General features: G+C 43.2%; 1 protein-coding gene across 6 annotated transcripts in view; it reads left to right on the forward strand.

The window, feature by feature from the left end:
* The window catches only part of MBOAT2 (membrane bound O-acyltransferase domain containing 2), a 124,021-nt gene that overhangs the window by 79,369 nt on the left and 21,757 nt on the right, over positions 1–22,895 (forward strand). For 5 of the 6 annotated variants that reach the window (XM_045884051.3, XM_054509591.2, XM_054509589.2 and 2 more), the window contains 3 exons: positions 5,909–6,004; positions 17,229–17,284; positions 18,526–18,580. In XM_045884051.3, coding sequence (XP_045740007.1) covers positions 5,909–6,004; positions 17,229–17,284; positions 18,526–18,580 — 207 coding nt within the window. The remainder of the gene's footprint in view (positions 1–5,908; positions 6,005–17,228; positions 17,285–18,525; positions 18,581–22,895) is intronic. The other variant, XM_054509588.2, reaches the window with a different exon arrangement.

Here is a 22,895-nt window from a genome sequence, read left to right on the forward strand (position 1 = left end):
TTGCCAGTGGAGACATTAGCGGAGAGCACAGATCTCAGTCTTTTCCAGGAACCTCCGCAGACTTCTGCATACGCGTCACAGGCAGGATCTGTGCATCATGCCACCTCTAGCTGCAAGAGGCTGGGCGTTAAATATTTAGCTCTTTGACCTCTCTAGTAGAGGAAAGCAGGGGACAATGGAGACAGAGGTGCACACGGAGTGAGTCAGCCTAGAGTGTCTGCTACAGTTGTGTTCTAGAACTTTCTCCATGACATATCAGTGTATGTTTATATACACACAAACGTGTGTATAATATGTGGTTACATCTGTGTATCTTTAGGTTTTTGGTACCTAAAATGGGATTATTCTTTAGTTCACTTTTTCTGCTTAACTGACCTTCGTTGTGTGTGCATATAGATGTCCCCTTACTCACTATTACTGAATTCCATAGTGGGGCTTTCTATTTATTATTTCCACTTATTTTAACTAATATCGTATTGGAGATACTGTTCATCATTAAATACAGTGCTTTAGTGAGTATCTATGTGTAGATCTTTGTAAATATATGTAAGTATTTTTGTTTTTTAGGATAGACTCCAGAAAGTGAAATTGGCCCCTCAAAGAGTATGTACAAATTCTGACGTATACTGCAGAATCACTCACCAAAAAAAGGGCTGTTTAAAATTTCATCGCCACCAACCACATTTGAGAATGCCTGTTTTCCCTACCCAAACTGGATATTGCCTATTTTTAAACTTTGCCAGTGATATTGGAGAAGTATTATCATTTTATTTATCTATCTATTTATTTATTTATTTAGAGCACTTGACCAGGGCATGGGTGGGGAAGGGGCAAAGGGAGAGAGAGAGAATCCCAAGTGGACTCCACGCCCAGTGTGGAGCCCAACGCAGGGCTAGATCTCACAACCTGAGATCATGACCTGAGCTGAAACCAAGAGTCGGACCCTTAACTGACTGAACCACCCAGGTGCCCCTAATTCTAATATGCATTTCTGGATTATTATTATGATTTCCTGATCATTCCTTATCTTGAATCTCTTTTCTTTTCTTTTTTTAAGTTTATTTTTTCTAGTAATCTCTACACCCAACATGGGTCTCGAACCCATGACCCTGAGATCAAGAGTCATCCTTTCCTCCAGCTGAGCCAGCCAGGCACTCCTCATTTATTTTTCTAAATGGTCTGACTTTATAATTTTTTTTAACTCTATTATTTACTCATTCTCATTCTCATCCATTTTCACTTGATTTCTTAATCCTTTTCTTACTGATTTGTGGAATTTTCTTGCTAAAGATATTCATCTACGTGTAGTAAACAATTTCTGTTATTTAATTTTCTGTCATCTGTCCTATAGAAATTTCCAGTGTTTATATGGTAAATATTTGTCAGACTTTATCTTCATGGCATTTATGATTTTTGTCATGCTTATGAGGATTTTCCCATGCCAAGATTTTGAGGATATTCCTCTGTATTTTATTTTGGTACTTTTTATTGTCCTTTTTTTTTTTTTTTTTACATTAACCTGGATTTTTGTATGTGTGTGTGTAGTGCGAACCAGGAAACTATTTTTATTTCTGAAAAGAAAGCTAACTTTTAAACCTCATTTACCTCATTCATCCTTCTCCCACTAATTTCATATGCCAGCTTTTAATAAACAGAAACTTGCAGTTGGATGAGTCTTTTTTTGAATCTTCTTCTCTGTTTGGTTAATCTTTTGATCTGTTTATGAAACAATACTACATTATAAATCACTGTGACATGTTCTTTTATCTGCAGGGATCGGGCAAGTCCTCCTCATCATATGTTTGTTTAGTTTTCCAGGAGACCTTGAAAGTCAGTTGGTCAAGTTCCGCTGGAAGTATTGTTAGGATTTTGATTGGGATTATGATGTTATATTTAGAGATTAATTTGAGAAGAGTGGACTTTATGTTATTTGAATTTTCAGAGTAAGTCTAAGATTAAGTTCATCCAAACTAACACATATCCTACTTCTTTCCCACTTCAGAAACTTCCATATGCTTTCCCCCAGGATTTAGTAGTGTCTCAGGGCTGACAAAGTACCGAGTGTTCTGACAATTTTTTTTATATGTTAAGAACGCATCCTTCTCTCTTAGTTTGCTGAGAGTTCTAATTCTTACATGGAAACATTGTTAAATTTTATTAGATGGCGTTCTCTGTATTGACTATAACTGTTTTTCCCTTTGGTACATCACTGTGATGATAGATATCACTAGTCCTTTTATAGTGACTCATACCTGCATTTATCAAATAAGCCCTACCTGATCAAGATATTTTATTTTAAATTACCATTAGTTGTAGTACGCTAAACTCTTTACTAAGGAATTATTTTGGCTATCTTTTGCAGCATGACAAACCACTCAAACTCGGTGGCTTCACGGCAGTTTATTATTATTTTTCATGGTTCTGTGTGTTGGCTAGACTTGGCTGGACAATCTTTGCTCAAGGACTTATGTGGGTGCTATTGCGTGTTGGCTGGGGCTGTGGTCATTTGAAAGCTTGACTGCTTGACATCCAAGATGGTTCCCTTCAGTCGAAGTTGACTGTTGGCTGGGAGATCAGCTGGGATTGTTGACTGGGACTGTTACCTCTCCGTGTGGGCTTGGTCTGCTCACGTGTGATGGCTGGGCTCAGAGTATGCTAAGGACAAGCATTTCAAGAATGAGATGGAGGAAGCTGCAAGACTTCTTCTGACTGGGGCCTTGAAGTTTCAGGAAGTCATTTCCATTATATTCTGTCGGTAAACCAGGTTCTTAAGTCCAGCTCCTTCCAAGGGGAAGAGGATTGTATTCCATCTCTTGCTGTTTGGAGCTACATGTGCAGGAGGGTTTTTACTGGGGGCAGCAATTTGGAGACAGTCCTTTGGCCCCCACAATATACATACGTCCTGCATAAAAATTTTCTCTCTTCCTCCCAAGACCCCAGAGTGTCACCTCCTTATTGCATCCAGCTTGACACCTCCATCTGTTCATCTAAGTTGGGTCTACTGTGGATGGGGCTTCTTCATTGTGGTTTCTCAAATTAAGCTCTTCTTCGTGTGAGGACCAATGGGGAAGTTTTTGTCTCCTTCCCCCCAGTAGCCGATATACAACGGTGAACGGTGAGAGGGTAACTGTAGTAGATCTTTCTGTTAAGAGAGGAGAGGAATGTAAGTCTCTTAGCAATCTCTGGTCCATAGCAATTGTGAAGTCCAGATGGACACCTCTTACCCGTTCCTTGAGTAGTGCCCCACCTCATCCCTGTGAGTTGTTCTCTGTGGCTCTTTCTCTGCACCCTGAGCTATCCTTTTATACAAGAAATGGCCAGATTTTGTGGTTGAACAGCTTTCTTAGCCTGCTACCTACCAGTAGATAATTGGGGACAGAAAGATCTCTTCATTTTGAACTGCTTCTCCCTTTTCATCCAGTCTCGTATAATTCTCTTAAAGACTCATGTGGGCTTCCTATGTCTTTGAATCTCCTGCATTAGACAGAAGCCACACCCACGGCCTCTTTTAGACCATCTTCTTTTACTGTGGTCTGAAAGTCTGTGGGACAGCATCCTCCAGGTTCTTGAAAACGTTCTTGTCTAGCAGAGAGTCTAAGAGGCTTAACCTTAAGATTCTTGGAAACTGTTGTTTTTTTTCTGAGAGGTCCTCTAAAGATGTGCCCTTACATCTTCTGAGGTATCATTAAAGAATACTCTTCACTTCATCTTTACTGTGAAATCTTTGAGAGTATTTTGTGACTGGAAAGATTATCCTGAGCTCTCTTTTTTTTTCTAAATTCTGCTAAAAACCTGAATACTGCTCATTTTTAGTTCATCTCTTTATATCCATACCTTATTGTATGCATCTGGAAGGAACCAGTTGGCATTTTTAGTGGTATGTGTTCTGTTTTCCATGTTGGATTGAGCAGCAGTGTTAGCCAATTTCTGTAGCTTCCAGTGACAATTTCCTTACTGCCCTTCAGATCTTCACTAGCAATCTCCTTAAGGCCTTTACACTTCCCATCTGTACCCAGTCCTCAAGCCTGTGCTCTGTGTTCCAGATTTTTATTATGGTAGCACCCCATTTTCACTTACCAAATTCTGTTCCGATTCTACCACTCCACCAAACTGTGTTGGCCTAAAACAAATAGGTATATTATTTTCCTAATAATTTTGTGGGTCGGGAATTCAGAAAGGGCTCAACTGGATAGATCGTCTCTTTTTGATATGGCATCAACTTCTTCACGCACACGTCTTACGATTTGGTGTCTGTCTGTCTCACTCTCTTCTGCATGGTGTCTCATCCTCCAGAGCCTCTCCATGTGGTGGTCTCAGGATAGTCACACTTCTTTCATGACAGTCAACTTCCAAAAGGCAAGAAGTAGAAAGTGCCAGGCTAATTATCGCTATGCCTGGAACTAGCAAAGTATTACTTCTGCCGTAACCTACTGGTCAGAGGAGCTGGAAGGCCAACCCAGATTCAAAGTGGATAGAGAAATAGACTCTTGTTCGTAATGAGGGGAGCAGAAGGTAGGGTTATAGAAGAGCATATGAAATGGGAGATGTTGTTGTGGTCATCCTTGGGAAACACAGTCAGCCACATGATTTTTAGACATTATTTTAAGTTTGATTTGTCAGCACTCTGTGTGTGAGTATGCATGTGTGCTATTTTGTCAGATGCAGTTATCAGGAGTATATTAGTTTTGTAAAACATTTGAATTAGGAAGCTATCCTCCTTCCACCCCCCTCCCCAGGAATAATTCAAGTAGATCAAAATTACCTATTTGTCTAAAGTTTAAAAGATTTCTTTTTTTAAAAAAATATTTATCTGAGAGAGAGAGAGTGTACACATGGCAAGTCGGGAGGGGCAGAGGAAAAGGGAAACTGAATCCTCTAGCAGAGTCCTCGCTGAGCACAGAGCCCAACGCGGGGCTCACACCCAGGACCTTGAGATCACGACCTGAGCTGAAATCGAGAGTCAGACGCTCAACTGACTGAGCCACCCAGGCGCCCCAAGTTTAAAAGATTTCTTTCATAAAACCACCTGAAATTGCCTATGCAGGAAACTTAAGATTTTAAAGTAACCAAATATATTGAGTTTTTCCTATTGATTTCTTCTATGTGATCAATGTTTAGAAATCCTTCCCCAATTTGAGAATGTCTGGATATTTATCCACATTTCCTGTGTGTTCTGGTTTTTCTGCTGACAGTAGTTCTTTAGTCTATCTAGAATTATATTGTTAACTGTTTAGATGATAATCTCTCCCTGCTCATTTGCAGTTCAGCCTTCATCCTGTGCAGTGTTATGTGTTCTAGAATCTGTTTCTGTTCTTTTCATATTGATATGTAAATTCTTTTCCATACTATGTGTTTAATTATTGTAACTCTGTCCCAAGCACCTTGAGAATGTGAAAATCACTAAATGTTCACACCTATAAAATGTGAGCAAATGCCACCTGATCCACACTAAGGATGAATGATTTTATAATGTTGAGAACAAGTTTTTAAAATCCTATTAAGAATTTGTTTAATGTATAATTTATTTGGCCCAAATATTTTTGGGCCAAATTGTGTTTTCTAAAAAAAAAAAAATAGAAATACCAGTACTCACAGTTTTATACTTGTGAATATGACTTTCATATATATAATTTGGTTCATGAAGGTCTTTCAGAAGGAAAAAATTAATAAAAGCAGTAATTAGATATATCTACCATTGAAGATGGTACAAAATTTACAAAAGTAAAGCAGATACTAGTAAAGAGTTTTTATGGTTTATTGAAGAAAGCTATTTGTGGAATAGATCTGGAAATATTTAATTTTTGAACCATTTAAATTTTGAATCATGGTTAATAAATTACTTTAAAATGTATTTTTTAACAAAATGAATCTTTTATTTTCACTAATCTAGTTTATTTTTGTTTTCCAGATATTGTTTTGTGTTTGCTTTGGGATACCTCACAGTGTGCCAAATTACTAGAGTCTATATCTTTGATTATGGACAATACTCTGCTGATTTTTCAGGGTAAGAGTAACACTTTGACTCAATAGCCTGTTTTATCTATTCTAACATGTTGATGAAAGGACAACATATGGTGCATTTAGTAGTTAAAATGAAAAGTGATCGACAGATGTTTTAGTTGAAAATTCTATGAATTTAGACATTTTCTTTTTTTTTAAAGATTATTTGAGAGAGTGCACGCAAGAAAGTGAGCACAAGTGGGGGGTGGGGCAGAGGGAGAGAGAGAGAGAGAGAATATCCAGCAGACTCCCCACTGGGTGAGGAGCCTGACTCGGGGCTTGATCTCACAACCCTGAGATCATAACCTGAGCTGAAATCAAGAGTCAGATGCTTAACCAATATAGCCAAGCAGGCGCCCCAAATTTAGATGTTTTCATCTTGTAACATGGTCTTTTATGGTGCTGTATAAGTCACAAAAATAACCTGTCCTTTTAAGTTGACTTATATACAATTTCTAAATATGTAGCAATTAAATTTGTTGTATGGCATTCTGATAATGGAAGCATTCTCTAATTTCATGGAAATTTCTGTCATCAGTTGTAACTATTGAAAACCAGCCCCTTGGAGTCTGTCCTTGACTCTCTGTTTCTTTCTTTGTTCTCCTGAGCCTCTTTTGCGTAGTCATTCACCAGCTTCTGTATAAGATCTGGTCACTTCTTCTTGCTTCTTAATACCCCCGAGATTTTTTTTTGGACCAGAGGTCCTTGGCCTCACCTTGTCTTCTGAATTTCCTAGAGAAGACACTTGAGTATGTATTTTACTTGTATGCATTTCACTTTCATGGAATGTTCTATATTCTTATGTCTAGTATTCAACTGAGTTGTGGAAATAACTTTTGCCTTTTTGCTCCTTCAAAAGGGAGGTAGTTCCTCTGTGGTACTCTTTGTCCTGTAACAAAACTGATTAAATGTCTGCTCCAAGATAAATGTAGTCCAAGTCCCTAAGGACCAATGTGCTCACCATCTTTCTAAAGGGACCTCTGCTAAGGATAAGCAAAGTGAAAAAAATAAAATATATCATGGCATCTATGAAAAACAGTTAATTCAACATTAAAAATGGACCAAAGTTGTATGAGCTTAGAGAAAAATTACTGCTGTGAAACAAGAGAATTTTAGAAGATGAAATTTTTTTTCTCCTTAATGGGATTCAAGTAGATTTTATTTTTTTAAAACTGACTTAAAAACGGATTTGGATGAAAGGAGGTTGCATACAAAAGAACAAACAAAACCAAGCCAAAACGAACTGATAAAATACACTAAAAAAACTAGTTAAATTAGCAATATGTTGAGTAGAATAGAGAAATATATCTGGAATTCAGAAAAGGAGAATAGATGCTGGTGATCTAGCTTATAAATAATAGATATTCTTGCAGGAAAAGAGCTAATAGGCAGGATTGGTAAATATGTTGGGCTACTGAAAATCTTCAGAACTTGAAGACGTCAGCCAGGTCGCATGTTGTCGTTAGGGTATAATGAAAGTAGGAACTAGTTGTGAATGCTTACAAGAGTCAAGATCACTTAGTTTAAGCTTCCTGGGAGCAGTTGCCCTACTGGTCTTGTTCATCGGGGTATCCTTCGTGCTTAGCACATAGTGGCATTAAATAAACACTTACTGAATCAATAATAATAATACCTTAGTAAAGAAGAAAGACAATACAGTGAGAAGAATGGGGGAGGAGAATAACAAACAATGCAGAACAACCTGAGCAATGTGGGCAAAGCTGTGCAATCTAAGAGATGACATCATAGCTTTAGTGTTTGCGTTATAATGAATTTAGAAATGAATTAAGCATTTGGTATGAAATAGAAACAAAAAGAATACTCTTGACTAATTCAGTTTATGCATGTTGATAACAGAAATGTTAACATGAGCATCTGGAAATTAATACTGTAAAGTCATGAATTTTCAAATTGCCTTCTTGAGTGCTCGGATACTGTAGCCACGTACCGGGGGCGCTAAGCAGGCAAGGCTCTGCCCTCCAGTCTTACTTCAGCCACAACTGCTCTGTGTCTCTAGCTTATATTTGGGATTCCACATACTACTTCATTTAAAAAATATCGTGCTGCTTATATTTTTAAACTGCCAGATTTAAAAAGTAATCTAATGTTGCTAAATTGAAGTCATGGTTGCGGTCGGCGTGAGTATGGATTTGCATGACGCACTGTTTGCTGGGCCCTCACCACCCGCCTTTGGTTTGATCTCAGTTGTTACCTTTCTTATTTCTCTTACCTGACAATCTAAACTCTTGTTTACTACTACTCTCTAGCTGGGGATAGGCCAACTGCTGTTGTGAAACAACACAGTTTCAGTGGCTCAGCATAACACATGTTTATTTCTCAGTCACGTGGCAGTCCTCTAAGGAGGGACCCTTTGCTTCACACACGCATTTAGGGAAGCTTCTTTCTCAGGGCTTCACCTCCTCCAGCATCTCTGGAATCCTCGTGATTATGTTGATGAGCAAAGGGAGGGCATGCCTCCTCACCACTGCTGCTCACATCCTATTGGAAAAGAGTATTTACGTGGCCCACAAATTAGAGGGCAGTTTGCAGGAAGAGCAAGACGCATGTTTAAAAATAGCTTTATATGACATGGTTTTAAGTATTTTGCTGCTGAAATTTAAAATTTCATTTCAATATTTAAATATAATTTAAAATGTTTAAGTATGTGGAAGAAAAACAACATAGCATGTTAAAGATGGACAACCTGATAAAAAAACTCCCAGTGTAATGTTTATCCCTTAGGAGGAAACATTTGACCATCAGCAGTAAACTGATAAAGATTAGGCAGAGACAAATTAGCTGAAGGAGGCCATCTGGCAGAAGTTGAAGGACTCTTTTTTTTCTTAACTGGACACAGGACAGAAAAGAAGCCATCTAGAGGCAGACTCTTTCCCTAATGAAATATTTAGGCATTTGGAAGTCTTGAGTGTGTTTAACACGTGAGCAGAAAAGATCGTAACTTGATCCTAATGAGGGTAAATATCCAAAATGCTGGATGTCTGCAGAAGGTAGAGTTGAATACAGTGAACCATGCTTTGTCCTAAGAGCTCATGCTGCCCTGAATTTGGCAGCACAGGAAGTGAAGCTGGGCTCTTGCTGAGGAATCACATGGGAGCTCTTTTGTACGGGGCAATCTTACTTGCATGAGGCACGGGAAACTGATATTGTGTGTGTATATGACTGTGTGTGCATGTGCGTGTGTGTGTGTGTGTAGTTAGGCATGAGTTCAAGATATGTTTAAAATGTTGATCAGATAAAAGGGACTCACTTTTTTTTTTTTTTTTTTACAAATTTATTTGAGAGAACGCACAGCGGGGGCGGGGTGGGAGGTGGGGCAGAGGGAGAAGCAGACTCCCTGCTGAGCGGGGAGCCTGATGCAGGGCTAGATCCCAGGACCCTGAGATCAGGACCTGAGCGGAAGGCAGACGGTTCACCCACTGAGCCACCCAGGCGCCGCTAAGGGACTCAGTGCTTAATAGAAGTTTCTTTTCGCAGAAAGGTTGGAAAGCTACTGAAGTCTCGACTTTCATGCTAGCCTCAGAAAATAGATACAGAAGAAGTGTAAAATAATTGAGTAGCTTCCCTTTATATCAGCAATAACCAGTTAGCAAATATAGAGAAAGGATCCTAGTTTCACAAGCAGTTAAAAACTATGATATGTCTAGGGATACATGTAAAAAGAAACGCACAGGACCTCTGTGTAGAAAACTATAAAACTTTACTGTAGGTTATAAAAGAACACTAACTGGAGAAACATCTTGTTATTTAGATGGTAAAATTCAGTATTATAAAGATGGTAATTCCTCTCAAGTTAATCTGTAGGTGTTATGCTGCTCAAGGTAGGGTTTTGAGGGAAATGAGATGAACTGAAAAATTTCCCTAGAAGTGTAAGTGCTCGAGAATAGCAATTTCAGTATAAAACACACTACTGTTTGTCAAGTAGCAGGCGCTTAAATGTTACAAGACTGACACAGGAATAGACAAAGCCATGAAGCCAGGGGAGAGAAACATACTCATGGGATCTGAGAAATAAAGGTACAGAATAGAAACGGTGGGATTATAGATCCAGTGGGGAAAGCCCTTCTTGATTATTCAGTAAATGGTGTTGAGACAGAAGAAAGGTAAATGCTTGCCTTCTTTGAAGATAACTTGTACGTGGAAGCGAGAACAGATTTTTTTTTTGGCAGGAAGGTAATGAGTTCTGATTAGAGTATGTCAATTTTTGTTGTGCTGAAGGGATGGCTTAGTGCATCCAAGAGATGTTCATGACATAATTTTCCATTCAAATTAAGGATATGTTTTATAGCTAACCACATAGTGCCAGATCCTCAGCAAACATTTTATTACTGCTTACTCCTGTGTCCATTCAGCTAGGAGTATTGAGTATTGAGTACATGCTATACATTTTGCTAGGTGCAAAGTACTTTTGTAGGTGACAGTCCTGTCCAGCATAAGGGACAGACCATGGGTCTAAAAGCTGTAGGTGTGATTGTCACATGCATTCCTTTTTTTAAGTTTTGTTTTTATTTGGGGGGGGCGGGCAGAGGCAGAGGGAGAGAGAGATCAGCAGGTTCCATGCCCAGCACAGAGCCCAAAGCGGGGCTCCATCTCACAATCCCGAGATCATGACCTAGCTGAAATCAAGAGTCGGACCCTCAATCCGCTGAGCCAGCCAGGCGCCCTGCTTGTACTCCTTTTGGAAAACCTTGCTCAAGTCGAGAGTCTAATTGTAGATGTCTCTCTGCTCTGTGCTAAGTTCTAGAAGGCCCACGCTCTCATCACCCTCCTGTCACACGGAGCCCACTAACTGTGTTGTAAGTGGGATGGATGTAAATTATTCAACTGCTGAACCTTAATGTTCCGTCGATCCTGTTTCATCCCAAGGGAGTGTCTCCCACACCTTGACCTACATTTGGTGAGAGGAGACCTGTCTGGCTCCTACTAACGTAGGTCAGGTTACCAAGAGCAAACAGGCTACTCTGTGGCTTGAATGATCTGGCTTCCACCCTCCCTAAGCCTTTTCCGCTCTTCTGTCGCTCACAAAGCACGGGCTATAATGATCTTTATCGGAGGTCTGCAGTTTTCTAAAGGCTCTGAGCCCCCCACGGGGTGTGCCTGGCCCTGCCCCTCAGCCCCCACCAACTGCCTGTCTTCCTTGCTGTCTGATGCCGCAGGCTTGTGGCCCTGCTCTCCTTTCTGGACTGTTGCCCAGCCCATTCCCTCTGCTCGGGGCACCCTCGCGGGCCAGCCATCCGTGCACCTTATACAGGCCCAGGGGATATGACTCCGACTCCAGGTTTTCCCCTCGGTTTGAAATTTCTCTCATCTCTGCACACATACCTTCAAATGTCTCCTTTGGCTTTTAACACTTTTTTCTACAGTTATTCACATACCTGTTTATCTCCTGTTTTAGTGAGAAAGCCTCTCCGGAGACCACACTTTACAGCTAATTATCATGTCCTTCAGTGCTTGATGCCTAGTAGCAATTCCAATATTTATTAAAAGAAGGTTTTATCAGACGTTTGCTGTGTCTCAGATACTGTTCGAGGTATTTGTCATATTGCTACTTTATTTAATCTACACAGTGGTATCATTACCTCGATTTTTTAAATAATAATTTGGGGGCAAAAGTGAAATAGTTTCTCAATCTCCCACAAGGGATTGCTGGTGGGGGCAGGATTTGGGTGGAGTTTTCTGATTTATGTGGCCGGCTGCCTGGTCCCCACCCGCACCTCCACCTAGGGGTCCAGGAGGCACCTCGCACTGGACATGCCCAAAACAGACTCCCTGCCTCCCCTCCCTGCCCCTCCTGTGCTCCTTCTCAGCTGCCTCCGTCCTTCTCAGTAGTTGCTCTGGTCAGAAACCTTGGCGGCCTCGGATCTCAAACCCTACATCCAATCCATTGTCAGATCGTCATCAGATGCTGTCATCTTTACCTTCTGACGACAGCCGGGCTCCACGTCAGACTGCACGTGCTGTCACCCTCTTCAGCCTACTTATCCCATCATCCTATCCTGGCCTATTTCAGCCCAGAGCCAGAATACATCCATTTAAAACCAGATGACTTCGTGCCGAAAACCCTCCAGTTCGTGCGTCGCTGGGTTCAGAGCCTGTCCTCACTTGCCCCTCCAGAAGCCCTCCGGGTCCGACCTCTGCCCCCGCCTGTCTCCAGCTTCTGCCCGTGTCTCCTCTCCACACCTGCTCCAGTCCCATCTCCGCCTGGGCCAGTCACATTTCTGCCTGAGGGCCGTTGAACTGCTTTTCTCCCTTCCTGGATGTTCTTAACCCCACAAGCTGCTCTTTGCCTTGTTCTCACTTGAAATGTCACCCTCAGGGTGAGGCCGGTTATCACCCTGTGTGGGCACTCCCTCTTCCCCGGCCCTGCTTCGTTCCTGTGCTCCGCACTCAGCAGCATCTGGTATACGAGGCATTTACCTGTTTATTCCTTTCTCATCTCTCTCTGTCCGGTCCATTGTGAGGTCTGTGGCGGCGAGACCTTCATCTTGCGCACGGTTGTGTCTCCAGCACCTGGTTTATTGTAGGTGCTTGTTGAACACCTGTTTCTGAATGAGGGAGTAAGGTGAACGAATGAGTGTGGCTCAGAAACCCATGCCCTTTCCATCATGTCTCCCTGTGTATTCTTTGGCATTCGGTGTGTGGGGCTTGTTTGGCGGCAGGGGTTTTTGCTGTTTGTGGAGGAAAGAGATGACTACGGGGGGAGAATTGACAGTGCGTCTCTATTGTCAGGTGACATACCCTGGTGGCAAACTGACCTTTGACCTGGCAGGTGCTTGCCGTTGCTTTGTCACATTCGTATGCAGATGGCTTTAGAGTCAGCATCTCCTAGAGATGATGGACAATTAAGAAAGTGACTATTCTTTTTAGCATTCATTTTCTTTCTTTCTTTTTTTTATTATGTTCAATTAGCCAACATATAGTACATCATTCGTTTTTGATGTAGTGTTCAGCGATTCATTAGTTGCGTATAATACCCAGTGCTCATCACATCACGTGCTGTCCTTGATACCCATCACCTGGTATTCATTTTCTAACTAAATCCTATTACTCTGATTATTTGTAGAGACAAAAAAATGCATATAAATGATTTTTAACTTTTGCATCCTTTTAAGTTTTAAGAAGTGTAGAGCTTTTAGTTCTTTACATCAGATAGGCTTTTTAAAAATATTACCTGAAACTATTTCATCAATTGAAGTATTTATTTTGAACAGTTAGATTCCATATTTTCCCACATTCCTAGCAGAGTGCCAGCAGGAGTAAATACGTGTCGTTCCACCCAAATACAGTGATGTCGTCATGTAGAAGGTACAGGTGGCTCTGTCCGCAGCCCAGAGCGTACTCGGTGGAGGTTCTGAAGCCCTCCACTTTCTCTCTCTCCTCCATCCCTCAGACTCCACCTTGGGGGAAGCCAGAGGGCCTCTCTGATTCACATTAAGTGATCGCAGACTTTCTAGAACCTGGGAAGTGATTAGCTATTGCAGGCTCCGCCAGATGCAAAGTCAACAGGTAGTTAAAATGTCAGTAAAAGTACAAGTGAAATAATGTTCTGAGTCACCGAAACAAGTATTTATGAACAAAATGCACTGTTAAGAACCACTGCAGGTAATCTCTTTGAGAACAGTGGAGTTGTTTTCATTTAGAAGTGTTTTCTTTGCACCCTGGGTTCGGCTGTAGTGAGGTGAGATTGGTTCTCCTTCCGCATCACTCTGTTGTTTTCTGGTCTTGCACATGCCTGTGTTGGATTCATCTGTCCATTTTCCCCTCTGATTTACTTTTCTGAGCTCTCATTAATCTATTTGTGCCTTACTGAACCCTTTACTGTAGTACTGTCTTATTTTCATTTATAACTTACTCCTTCAGAGTCTCTCTGTAGTAATTCTGCCTTCTAGCATTTTACTCTCACATTTGCCACCCCCTGCCCCCACCCCATGACAGGTTGGACCAGAGGCAGCAGAATTGCCAGCCATTTAAAACCAAAAAGAGGGGCACCTGGATGACTCAGTCGTTGGGCATCTGCCTCTGGCTCAGGTCATGATCCCAGGGTCCTGGGATCGAGTCCCATATTGGGCTCCCTGCTCCGTGGGAAGCCTGCTTCTCCCTCTCCCACTCCCCCTGCTTGTGTTCCCTCTCTCTCTGTGTCTCTCTCTGTCAAATAAAAAATAAAATCTTAAAAAAGCAACGACAACAAAGGGAACATTCAGGGCTAATGATCACCAGTAAAGGAAACAAAATGATGTTGAGATGTTTTTGCAAACCAGTTGGTTCTCTGAGCCCATGTGTATGCCAAGTATCGAAGGTGCAGAGATAAATAAGGCAGTGTTCCTGGTGTTCAGTAGCCCATGACTTTTGTGGTGACAGGAAAGTAAACCAAAAAAATTACAAAACAGTATGGTAAATGCTTTCAAGCACAGATGAAAACGGACAGGCGGGAGGGAGTATGATCAACCTGTAGAAGGAGTAAGAGATCTTGACTGGACACTTAGAAGAATCCATGTATTTGGCATTTTAAAAATATGTATTTAGCACATATCTTGGGCTAGGCGCTGGGGATACAGTAGTGAAAAAGACTGTTCCTTACCTCATGGACTTTCTAGAAAGGAGAGAGATTTTAAAACAGCCAGTGTAATTGGGTCAATGAAACACCCATGAACCTAAAAATATGTGGAAGGAAGCAAACAAGCTAAGGTTAAATGAAGGACAAGTGTGGGCATCATGGCTGAGGGCCTACGTGAGGCAGAGCTGTCCAGTGGGCCTCTAGTACGAAGTGACTTCTCAGCTGGGACTTGAAGAAGAAGCTGTCCTTGCAAAACAGTTCCAGAAAGAGTGGTCAAAGTGGACGGAGCAATATTTGGAAAGACTCTGGAGCATTCAGCTCGGCTGCGCGCCTTCTTTCCATGCCCGTGAGGGAGCGTGGTTCTCGGATGGAGCAGCCCGGTCTCACACGGCCCGTTCTCCCAGCCCAGCTCACTTCCCAGAGCCGTCCTGCGGCCGCAGCCCTAATAGCGCAGGAACTGCCTGCGGCTGCCGGGCCGCGCGGGCCGCGAAGGGCGTGCGCGCCGAAAGCACATATGTGCCTTTATGGAGCATCTCACACGTACCTAACGGTTTAGTATGTCACTGAGTGGATAAACTCCATGATCTGGTATCGTTTTTATTATGTTTTGAGGGAAAATGGGAATTAGAATTTAGAACTGACGGGTATTTTATCATTCTTTGGTGAACTAAACTGAAGAGAATGAGACAGGATGAGAAAAGTGATTCCCTGCCCTCAGGGAAGTGGGAATCATTGTTTTTACGAACCTCAGAGGCCCGTGAAACATCCTGCAAGCTAACAGGGCAGCTGGGTATTCGTAGCAGGCCGGAGGATGGGTCGGCTGAGGGGTCGTTTCCTGAGAGCGAGTGGTAGAAAAGGAAGAACTGACTTTGAAGGGAACCGAATGGGAATCTCCCCCCTCATGCACCGAGTTTGAGAGCAGTTGTCATTGGACAGAACAGGTTGTGTGTGTGTGTGTGTGTGAGAGAGAGAGAGAGAGAGAGAGAGAGAGAGAGAGCGCGCGAGATCTTGCCTGCTGGGTGAGGAGAATGAGCCGTAAGTTCTCATGGCCCCTGATGGCGTCCTCCTTTCTTTACGTGTTGAAGGATGCTCCTGTTTGGCCAGAGGTGGAGTGGACACTGACCACTCGTGCTCTGAGCGCTGGGGCAGGTGGAAGAGCACCGGGTCTCCGTGGTGGGGTCTGAGCTTCCTCCTGCACTCGCTGGTGGTGTGGCTGGCCTGTCCCCAACGCCTTGCCTTCCCTGCACAACGGAGGCCGTGCGGGCTCCGAGCAGGTGACGCTCACTCTCGACCTGTAGGCAAAACGGGATTTCCCGGTTTCAGTGAAATTCCAAAAATATAAATAAATACCTTGTGATTAATTGTTCTGTAACAGGAACGTCTGTAAGCTAACGTAATAAAGGATAAATGTATGTCCTGGTGGCTTTCAAAATGTGGATTGATTTTTCCTTTCCAAACTATCCAGTTAGAGATTATAACATATGGAGAAAAGATTGCCATTTTCTTTTTTTTTTTTTTTTTTTTAAAGATTTTATTTATTTGACAGAGAAAGACACAGCGAGAGAGGGAACACAAGCAGGGGGAGTGGGAGAGGGAGAAGGAGGCTCCCGCTGAGCAGGGAGCCCGATGCGGGGCTCGATCCCAGGACTCTGGGATCATGACCTGAGCCGAAGGCAGATGCCTAACCAACTGAGCCACCCAGGCGCCCCAAGATTGCCATTTTCTTAATTGTGGCATGACTTAGAGCCCTCTCTGAAGGGTGATTTAGGCCAAGGGCTGCTCTCACAGGCCCTTAGTCCCGGGGTCCCAGACCAGCAAGCCGGACAGCAGGCTGTCCTCTTTCTTCCTCCCCCGTCCCTCCTGTTCTGTTCTACATTTCTCACCCAACCTCTTTTAATTTTCTACCTATTCCCCTTTTCCCAACTCACTTTCCACCCGTAGGTCAGCTGAGGCAAAAGGCAGCATGGTATGTTGAAAACTCAGCATCAGGAAGCCCAGGCCACGCCTGATGCCTGGGGGCTCCTTCCTCTGGCCTTGAGTTCTAGGGCGCCAATGAGGGGCGGGTGACGCTGCTCCCGCAGGGTCTCAGGTGAAGCTTGAGCAGGCATTTCTCCCCCTCTCTCTCTCTCTCTCTCTCTGTGCCTGCCTCCTTCCCTGCCCTTCCCTTCTCTTGTCTTTTCTTTTCTTTTCTTCCCTCCCTCCCTCCCTTCCTGCTTTTTTTTTTAAAAGCAAGGGAGAAGGCCTGGATCCCTCAGCTCTTTTTTTTTTTTTTAAAGATTTTATTTATTTATTTGAGACAGAGAGAATGAGAGACAGAGAGCATGAGAGGGAGGAGGGTCAGAGGGAGAAGCAGACTCCCTGCCGAGCAGGGAGCCCGATGTGGGACTCGATCCCGGGACTCCGGGATCATGACCTGAGCCGAAGGCAGTTGCTTAACCAACTGAGCCACCCAGGCGCCCAAGGATCCCTCAGCTCTTATACCTTCCCCAAACACAGCAGCCCCTGGATTATCTCTTTGAAATCCCTTCAAGATCTTTTTGTATGTTAAAAAAATGTCAGCATTTTGTAGTTGTATAAGCAGAATAAACTTTTTCATATATCAAAGTATTATTTTAAGTTTCTGCTTTCAAATACTTGTTTTTTTATTTTGTCACAGCCCAATGATGATAATTACCCAGAAGATCACTAGTTTGGCTTATGAAATTCATGATGGTAAGAATTTAGAAATTAATCTTTCGTCACTGAAAGAAATCCTATTCAAATGTACTTTCACCTGAGATATGACCCTAACTTTCTGCTCTGTATTCAAGGAGGTCAGAGAGGGGAATCTTTAACTCTGTCTACGTTAAAGTGTATTTATTTTTCTGCAGTGTTTAATCTCAATTTCACACTTGATCCAGTGACAAAAGCAGAGTAAAAGAATGGAATCCTGTCATAGTACCCACATTAGTGGCAATTTAAAATATAAAGGAAATAGACATTTGATCTCAATCAAGTGTTATTAGTCCCTGCTTCATCTCTGTGTTACATTTTTATTAATATTTGATGTTTTCCCCATGCCCCTTATCCCTTAATATATAATATACACACACACAGTGACATATATTTTTAGCATAAATATTTATATATTCGTATTTTATATCTTCAGTGAATGGACACCTTGCCATAGGAAATGCTAAAAGTCTGGGCCGTGAGTCACGATTTTGACTCTGGTTTCTTCACAGACTGGAGGAGCATCCCTGTCAGACCCGTCATTCGTAGTGGCCTAGGGAGCTTCTTGCATGGGGCTTTTAGCCCCACTGTATATATAGATCACCCATCCTGTACCCTCTACTACAGAAGACCTACAAATAATTTCTAAGTATATTGTTTGCCTCTTAATTTAGTCCTCCTTTGGTCTTTAAATTGGGCTTAGAATCTAATAAGGTGATGTGTAATTGTAAATCGTGTCCTCCTCTTTGGGGAGAGAAGGTAAAGAAATGGATGGAGAAGGTATATGAGTACAGTTTTCATTCCTTAGAGTCATCGAGAGATAAGGAAATCACTCCTTGCTTTATGTTGAGCTTGTAGCCCGTAATACTGATTAGTCATTTAAATCATCTAATAATAGAAACATCTTAATGCCCCCTTTTGAAAGTCATAGTGTTTGCTATAAAATATGCTAGGATTTTGGAATTTTTAAGTTAATAATGATTTCCTCTAGAGAAGAGTCGGATTTGTGCCCTGATGTGTTGTTTCTCTCCTACAGACCTAGATGTGTTGAGTTACATGGTGGTCCTTTGATGTGATTAAACCTGTGTTGCAATGAGAAGGAAAGGAACCGGTTATTCCAAAACTGGGATTATAGCTTGAATTTCCAATGAGAAAAGTGGTGGAAGTGTGAATGGGGAAAAACACCATTCTTTTCTTGGAGGAAACCATAATTGATAAAAGTCCCTATTTTTATTTTTCAGGGATGTTTCGAAAGGATGAAGAACTGACATCATCACAGAGGGGGTTAGCTGTAAGGTACGTGCTCTCTTGTCGTGTCCTGCCTTGATTCGCGCGGTCTCTGCCTCAGACGCACTTTACTCTCATGGCTAAGGCTGACTCATCCTGCTGGCGGTACTGACTTCATGAAAACCAACTTTCCTCCCTCCACACACCACCCTGCCACCACATCTTGCTAGGCTAGGCTGCCTGTCCCTTCTAAGGCTCCCATGGCACCTTGGATATATTATGTACCACGCGGATATCACTAAATTTTCTGTCTCTCCTATGATTTTCTGAGTTCTCTGAAGACAGTCTTCATGTCTGCCACGTAGTAATGAGTGATAATCGCTGCTTTTGTTTATAGACCGATAACTTGATGGCAGTTACTGGGCTAAGATATTTTAATACGACACATAGATACCATGTTTTGAAATAATGAAGAACCAGTAAGATCTTCTTGATATTATTTGAGGATTTCATTCTGGGTAGGTTTCTACTTCATTTATGATAGTACTTTGTTGACTAATCTAAGGAATAGCTTAATTTCTTGGAAGGCTCTATCTTAGTCTAATATAATTAGAGATTGAATCATTTTACCTGAAGAAAAATTCCTAGGAAGCCCCTTGTTTTCGGTAAATCTAGAACAAACAGATGCATGGCTGTCGGAAGAATGAGGTTAAGCTTGTGATAGTAGATAGACCCTTTTGGTAGCATGTCTTGGGAATCTTCTAATATTTTCCCCATCTTTAAGATTATTCTATTTTGATATTCTCTATAGTCAGTATTTACATATCAGTAGGTGTATATTTGAATATACTCAGAGAGGTTACTTTGATCTGGGTTCTGTGATCTTTAGGCGTCCTTCGCCCATCCCTAAACCTCTCATTAAGAGACACTCAGCCCCCCCGTTTCTGCCTTTCCCTCCCACACACCCACCTGGCAAAACCCCAAACCCTATTAAATTCGACTCTCTGCCTACCTAAACAGTGGAAGAAAGCAGAGTGGAAAACATTCATTGCAGATTGGACCTGTTTTGAGTGTGTTACCGCAAACTTAGAATCATGGCCTTAGTGTTGCCAGGAGTTTGGCTGCATCTGTCCCGTGCGCTCCCCGCTCCGCACCCCCGCCCCCCCTGCCCCCCCCGACCCCTTGCCCCCCCCAGCCGTGAGCTCTTGTGTGCTCCTTCCTCAGACTTACAGCACTCCCTCCCCTGCACTCACTTAGGGTGGTAGCAAAGTTTGATTCTTGGAGAAAAGAAAGGCAACCCTACTTCATTTTGCTACCACTAAACCTGCCAGACTGCCTGTGTCTGTAACAAATACTCCTCTTTCTGTCCCATACCAAGGATTCACTGTCCCTCATCCAATCCGAGGCCAGCGTCTCACTTCTCACTGAATCCAGCTGCTTCTCTTTAACTGAAGGCTTTTGCTTCCTCGGTTGTCCTGTCCCTTGCATGGTCACTCATCCTTTCCCCATCTTTTCCCGCTGAAAGGAGACACACCTTTACCTCACTTCCCCTTCGAGCTCCCTCCCCATTACTCTGCAGCCTTTAGAGCAAGACTCTGTGAAAGATGTATGTCACCATCGCCCCGTCCTCACCCTCTTCAGGCCCCCGCAGTCGGGTTTGTCCTCACCGCTGGTCTGATAGCATGCTTCAAGGGGACCCTTAATCTCGGGGGGTGTAAGTGGTCGGTCAGCCTTGGTTTGCACGCAGCTCAGCCTCTCAGCACCGTCCGATCCAGCAGACCATTCAGTCCCTGAAATATTCCTCTCTCGTCTTCCGGGACCCCACCCTCTTGGTTTTCCTCTTGCCTCCCTGGCTGTTTACTTCTGTTGTCTTTGCTGAATCCCCCCGCTCCGAGGCTCACCACTAAATATTCGTGGGCTCCGAGGCACACGCTTAGACATCTCCGTCTCCTCTGGGGGTCACATGCAGTCCATTGCCCCTAAATACTGCCTGCATGTTTGAGGTCTCGTAACTGTCCTCCCACCTGTCTCCTGAGCTCCAGCCTTGTAGCCAACTGCCATTTCAGCATCCCAGCGTGGATCTGAGCTGGCATCTCAAATAGAACACGCTCCAAATAGAACTCCTGAGTCCTGCCTCCCTCTTCCCTCTCCCCAGCCCACTACCCGCTCAGTTCACAGCAGCACCATTTGTCACTAGTGCCTTAGGGCGAAAACTTGGGCAAACTCACGCGTTCTTATTGCAAATCTGCTTCACTGGCAAGTTCACTCTCCCTTGGAGACCTGTCTCTCATGTGACCATGACATCTGACTGCCCCTGATCTGACTGGCTTCTTGCCATTCCCACTGAGACCACCCCAGCTGGACCCTCGCCCTCTGCTTGGTCTACTGGAACAGCCTCCCCAGCAGGGTTCAGATTTCTGTCTTCTTTCCCTCCACCGTCTACCTTCCACTCAGCAGCCAGAGGTGTTTGTAATGTGTGTTGGACTATATTTTCCCCTCCTCTGAGGGAAACCCCACAGTGGCTCCTCATGTAGTTAACTAGGAGCAGACTAACCGCTTAAGACCAGAGCTGGTAGCTCTGCCCCTCGTAACTACACCGAGCTCCTTGTCAGAACCCCCTTCCCTGCCGTCACTCTCTGTCCTTGGCCCTGCTTGATTTTTCTTCATAGTATGTATTACTGTCTGATGTTATGTATTTGTTTTGATTGTCCCTCTCTCTGTTAACTCTGTGAGGATAGAACTTTGGCCCATTGATCATTCTGGTCTCATGGCCTCAATGCAGTTCACCACTGAGGGTGCTTGTGGCCCCGCAGGAGACATTTTTGGTTGTCACGGCGGAGAGGGGAGGTGCTGCTGACACCTAGTGGGTGGAGGCCAGGATGCCGCTAAACAGCCTCGGTGCCCAGGACAGCCCCTGCCAACAAAGACGTATTGTCCAAAACAGTCCATAATGCTAAACTGAGAAGCTCAAACCTGGGACAATGTGGAGTTGATCCCAAATAAATATTTATGGAATGAAGGGATTCTTTCATGTAATGTCATAAATGAAGTATTACAGTTATACTTCGTTCTCATTTTAATAGCAAATATAATTATCTACTGAGTACCTAAAATGATTTGTCATTTGATACGACCATTGAGCCAGAAATTACTTCAGCAAATTTCACGGTTCAGAGTTATCTCCTGTCCTTGCAAATTGTGATACATAGTTTGACTTGGTAGGACTGGGCTGCGCCTTGATAACCTGGCATTGTTTGGGGCGGGTTGAGATGGAGCTTTGTGATGGGAGCACAGGAAGTTCTTCCGTGGCTTTTGATTGTCGGGCACTTACCCAGCGAGTGAGGCAGTGAGAAAGCATTCTCTTTCAGCATTACGGAAAAAAATGCAAGAGCAAATCTGCCAGCAACATTTTTCTCTCCTCAGTTTTGAGCCTTCAAGAGAAAATATGTAAGGCTCAAAACGCTTTTAAATGTAGAAGAATAATTCTGGAAAGATCTAAAAAAGGAGTTTGGGCTAAGTGGTGATGTAGCTAGTATCAGATGGACAGGAAGCACTGTTTTCTTGTTTATTGTTTTTTATAAAGGTACATATGAGGAGGTCTGTCAGCTTCTCTTGGCCACAGAGAGGGTTTGTGCTTTTTAAGGAAACAACTTCTCAGAGAGGAAGGAAGGATCGTAACATCTTCCAGAAGCCTGCTTCCCATCCTCAGGTGGAGTCGTTCTTCTATTGATTATAGTTTATAATTGTCAGTGGGAAGCAAACTTAGTAAATGGAACTGCTGGTAGAAAATAAATAAGGGGTGCCCGGGTGGCTCAGTCAGTTAAGTGTCCAACTCTTGATTTCAGCTCAGGTCATGATCTCAGGATTGTGAGTTTGAGACCCGCGGCGGCTGGGCTCCACGCTCAGCAGGGAGCCTGCTTGAGCTTCTCTCTCCCCCGGCCCCTCCCCCCTGTCTGCCTCATGCTCCTGCACATGTGCTCTCTCTCTTAAAAAAAAAAAAAGGAAAAGAAAAAGAAAATAAAGACGTAGACTGCTAATTCATCTATATGATGATGTATACGGTCTATATAGGTTCTTGTGTTACTAAGTATTTTTTACCCAGTTTCCTGCATTAAGATCAAGAAACCTTAGATGCCACGTGCCATCGGGACAGACCTCAAAGCAGTTGAATGACAAACGTTGCAAGGCATCCTTAATTCGGTTCTCCCTTGCACCCACATCCAGTCTGTGAGCAAACCCCCCGGGGTGTCCTGCCAGAGTGTATGCAGGCGCTGCTCCCCCCGCTGTTCCTGGCCGCTGTCGCCTCTGCCGGGGGATCCCAGTGGCCTCCTGGCTGGCCTTCTGACGTCCACCCTTGTCCTCTCCACACTCGGGCTAGAGGGAA

This window comes from Mirounga angustirostris, unplaced genomic scaffold, assembly GCF_029215605.1.
Source record: "Mirounga angustirostris isolate CCGP_5_RB_7025 unplaced genomic scaffold, mMirAng1.0.hap1 SCAF_10, whole genome shotgun sequence".
NCBI classification, from domain to species: domain Eukaryota; kingdom Metazoa; phylum Chordata; class Mammalia; order Carnivora; family Phocidae; genus Mirounga; species Mirounga angustirostris.